General features: G+C 38.3%; 1 protein-coding gene and 1 long non-coding RNA gene across 7 annotated transcripts in view; one reads left to right on the forward strand and one right to left on the reverse strand.

Annotated features, from left to right (window-relative positions):
- The window catches only part of LOC107674971 (uncharacterized), a 21689-nt gene extending 18214 nt beyond the window's left edge, over positions 1-3475 (reverse strand). The window contains exons 1-2 of the long non-coding RNA XR_001632565.1: positions 3412-3475; positions 188-190 (exon numbers count right to left, since the gene is read on the reverse strand). This is a non-coding gene — a long non-coding RNA (uncharacterized LOC107674971). The remainder of the gene's footprint in view (positions 1-187; positions 191-3411) is intronic.
- The window catches only part of LOC107674970 (protein NDRG4-like), a 26257-nt gene that overhangs the window by 16888 nt on the left and 5403 nt on the right, over positions 1-3966 (forward strand). For all 6 annotated transcript variants that reach the window (XM_016469134.1, XM_016469136.1, XM_016469135.1 and 3 more), the window contains 7 exons: positions 1362-1482; positions 2340-2402; positions 2479-2539; positions 2659-2802; positions 3070-3173; positions 3307-3363; positions 3451-3502. In XM_016469134.1, coding sequence (XP_016324620.1) covers positions 1362-1482; positions 2340-2402; positions 2479-2539; positions 2659-2802; positions 3070-3173; positions 3307-3363; positions 3451-3502 — 602 coding nt within the window. The remainder of the gene's footprint in view (positions 1-1361; positions 1483-2339; positions 2403-2478; positions 2540-2658; positions 2803-3069; positions 3174-3306; positions 3364-3450; positions 3503-3966) is intronic.

The following is a 3966-nucleotide window of genomic DNA, read 5'->3' on the forward strand; positions in this document are numbered from 1 at the left end:
CTGTTTACTTCACTTCCTGTTTCAACGCTATTTGGTTTCGGTTTCATTGGTTTCTGAATTATATATATATATATATATATACACACACATATATATGTATGTATGTATATATGTATTTATATTATATAGATTTATAATACTTACATTATTTACAAACATGGCTGTCTTGCAGAGTAGTAGTACATACTAGCTATGCTATTGACCTTGATATTGAATTCCACATTCTGACAGTGTGATAGAATCAAATGACTCGTAACCTTTGCTGAGCGTTCTTCTCATCACTCACACCATGCTTCTTTCCTTCCTCTTTCCTCCAATCTCTCCTCCTCCCTCTATCTATCCATTCCTCATTATCTAGTCCTGAAGTGCATTATTGTCTATCGGTTCTTATTCCTCTGCAGTGCATGTGCATGCATGAGAGAGAAATATGTAGGTCACAAAAACATACCCATCATGCAGTAATGGGGAGGGGAGCGGGGAAGGTCAGCACTGCGGCATAGAGTAACTCTAACTCTCCTCTCCGCTGCGGATAAATGTATTAGTATGCATGGCCATCCTCGATCACAAAACATGACTCAGTGAGAGAGGGAGAGAGAGAGAGAGAGAGTGACACAGACCACCGAAAGGAAACGCTGGCCTATATAAAAAATGCAAAGTGAACAATACAGCCGGGAGGAAATGGGAAAAATTGGGTCACTTACTACAGGGTAGAGAAGCTTGGATATGATTCATGCAACAATGCAGCACCTTTAAAACGGCAAGTCTTTTTTGGTTCAAGGCCACGAGAAAGGTCATTTTTTATTTTATTTTCTGCAGACTTATAATACAGCACACAAGTTATATGGGCGACTTCCAAAATTTCTACTTTTCTACTCCACGGAATAGGTAACAGCATATGGGTTTGGAACGGCATAAGGACGAGTCAGTGTTTTGGGCGATCTTTTCCTTTAAATAGCTTGAAGACCTGCCAAAACACCATTTGATGTTGACTAGGGAGATGGCATGATCTAAAATTAGTTATTAATGCCGCTTGAGTAGTTAGCTAGAACACTGAAGTTGTTTTGTTTCTTTATTTCATGCTCTAGGCCAATGATTCTGGCATGAGATATGAGTGGACGGAGAATGCGATTTACAGAACTGCCCCATATTTGAAGTATTCTTTTATAATCAGTAATGTTATATAATGTATGATATTACGAAATGAGATCCAATACAATCAGGGATTACAATACCACGTGGTAAATACCACGAACATGGTATAAAACATGATAATCATTCCTTACCATCTGATATAATTTTACCAAGGGAACAGTGCAATACGTTTTCGTTTCTACAATGTCTTGCTCTCTTTCTCTGAGCAGACAAACTGTGCTTCAACACGTTCTTCCACAATGAAGACATGCAGGAGATCACTAAACATTTTGTGGTGTGCCACGTAGATGCCCCAGGCCAGCACATTGGTGCCCCCCAGATGCCACAAGGGTATGATTAACGCACACATGAGTATATTCACATCAGTATTTGCCATTTTACATGATATGTAAGCAATCGGCTGTACCCTGCTGAAAAAAAGGTTATAATGGATTGTATTTTTAATGGAAACTGTAATGGTCCCTGTGGGTCACTACTGGTAATTTGTTTCCTTCTATTGGTGGCATGTTAAAACCACTAGCCTAAATCCTAATGGCCCAAATATGGCCCAAAACACATTGTTTTTAGTTGTTGGTTTGTAATGTTTGTAATGGTATTTGTAGTCGAAACCTAGAACTTCTGCATTGTTTCTATTGTTTTTTTCCCCAGCAGGGTATGTACAGTCAGTCAGTCTTTATAGCACAATAATATAGCTACAATTGTATTGTAATGTAGCCTAATGTACTGCACTTATTACATGGCTATTCACCAAATAAATTAATACGTGGGTATGAAATATTGATTTGAGTTGGGATTATATTGTAATCTTACCTGTATATTATTTTAAAGCTTCCGCTAAGAAGAAATAGTCCATTTCAATGTACAAAACGAGCGCTGCGTCTATATTACAGTAAAGTTAATACTGAAGTCCTTCACTACAGTCGATTACTGAAACACAAGATGGCGCCAGTTGCGTTTGGATGAAAGAAAAGCGGGTGAGTCTGATGAAAGCGGGTGAGTCTGATGAAAGTAGCACTGGTTTCAGTTATGGATGAGCGGACTGATATAAACATTTCTGTGCACTACAAGATGGCAAACATCTAAACGTTGAACGCCGCGATTGACCAATCAGAATCAAATATTGCGGAGCGACATGTAAAAACTCGAGATATCATTTATAATATATTTTCTGATCTTGTTGTTCCTAGATATCAGTATCCTACCATGGATCAGCTAGCTGGGATGCTTCCTAGTGTGGTGCAACACTTTGGGTGAGTGTGGTCAGATTATACTCAAAATTATGAGCTGTAATAATAATGTAGTAATGATAATCAATTTCTTTCCTAGCTTCAAGAGCATCGTTGGAATTGGAGTGGGGGCTGGTGCCTTCATCCTCGCCAAATTTGCGGTTAGTAAATCTCAGCTTTTTACTGTATCTTGGTCAAGGTTTAATTTTTTTTTTTTTAATTATTAATATTATTTTTTAGTTTGCATTCAATACAATTCAGTTGTGCTCTCCACTTGTAGCTGATTTTCCCTGGTCTTGTGGAGGGTCTGGTTCTACTCAACATTGATCCCAATGGGAAGGGATGGATCGACTGGGCCGCCACAAAATTGTCAGGACTCACCAGTACTTTACCAGACACTGTCCTGGCCCATCTCTTCAGCCAGGTACAATATTAATCTAGGCTACATTTCTTATGTTTCACTGTGGATACATTATACAGTCACCTTTAAAAATAAATTTCAAGGCTTAAAATTGATTGAAATTTATGTATTCAGTTCAGGGGCATTTAATGTAAAACATATTTATTTAGCTTCTTTTTTATTTTTAAAATAATAATAAATGCATATCAAAGATTAAATTTTTAAAATGTTCAATTGAAATTTAATTCTCAAGCTAAATATTTAGCTAACATAACATTCACTGCATTACAGGAAGAGCTTATGAGCAACACAGAAGTGGTTCAGACTTACCGTCAACAGATCAACAATACCATCAACCAGTTCAACCTACAGCTTTTCTGGAACATGTACAACAGGTAACCGCCCACGATCTCATTAATATATAAAGAGTCATGCATAATGCATGAATCGAATAAAAGTGCATATTCTGTAAAAAAAAAAAAAAAAAAAAAACTTGCTTTAAAATCAGGATTTCCATTTTTTCTACAGCCGCAGGGATTTGGAAATGAACCGCAGTGGCTCTGTGCTAAATGCTAAGACCCTGAGGTGAGAACTAAGTTAATTAGAATCTGAATAGTCTCATTTACATATGACTGTGTAATAAGACTGAATTCTGAAATCTCATTCTTGCAGGTGCCCGGTCATGCTGGTCGTTGGTGACAATGCTCCGGCCGAGGAAGGCGTGGTGAGTCTTTCATAAGAGACTTATTTGATCATGTTTTTCCCCATCCTCCTCATTTTTATCTCTCATGTTTTCTTCCTCTTACCAAACTTTTCTCTTCTTTCTGTCATAAACTTATCTTTCTATGTAATATATCCCAAACTTGGATGTTTTTTGTCATTCAGAGACAGGTCAATCTGCTCTGCATTTCTTCCTCTTTCTTCCTTCCTCTTTCTCCGGTTGTCTCACGGGAGCAGATGGCACTGGTCCCGGGGTTGATCTCCCAGGCTTTGCCAGCTTGTGTGCGCTGGATATTTTTAACTCCGCACCATGGCCCTTTAATCTAACATATGAAAGCTGGGTCAGTGCCCCATCACATCTAATCAGACACACAGGGCGAGAGATAAGGAAAAAGAGGGACATGACGAAGGAGAGTAAGAGATAGAAAAGAGCGAGAGGTAAACCAAAAGAGGATGAGAGATGAGACG

Source organism: Sinocyclocheilus anshuiensis, unplaced genomic scaffold (genome assembly GCF_001515605.1).
Source record: "Sinocyclocheilus anshuiensis isolate Anshui unplaced genomic scaffold, SAMN03320099.WGS_v1.1 scaffold1065, whole genome shotgun sequence".
NCBI classification, from domain to species: Eukaryota; Metazoa; Chordata; class Actinopteri; order Cypriniformes; family Cyprinidae; genus Sinocyclocheilus; species Sinocyclocheilus anshuiensis.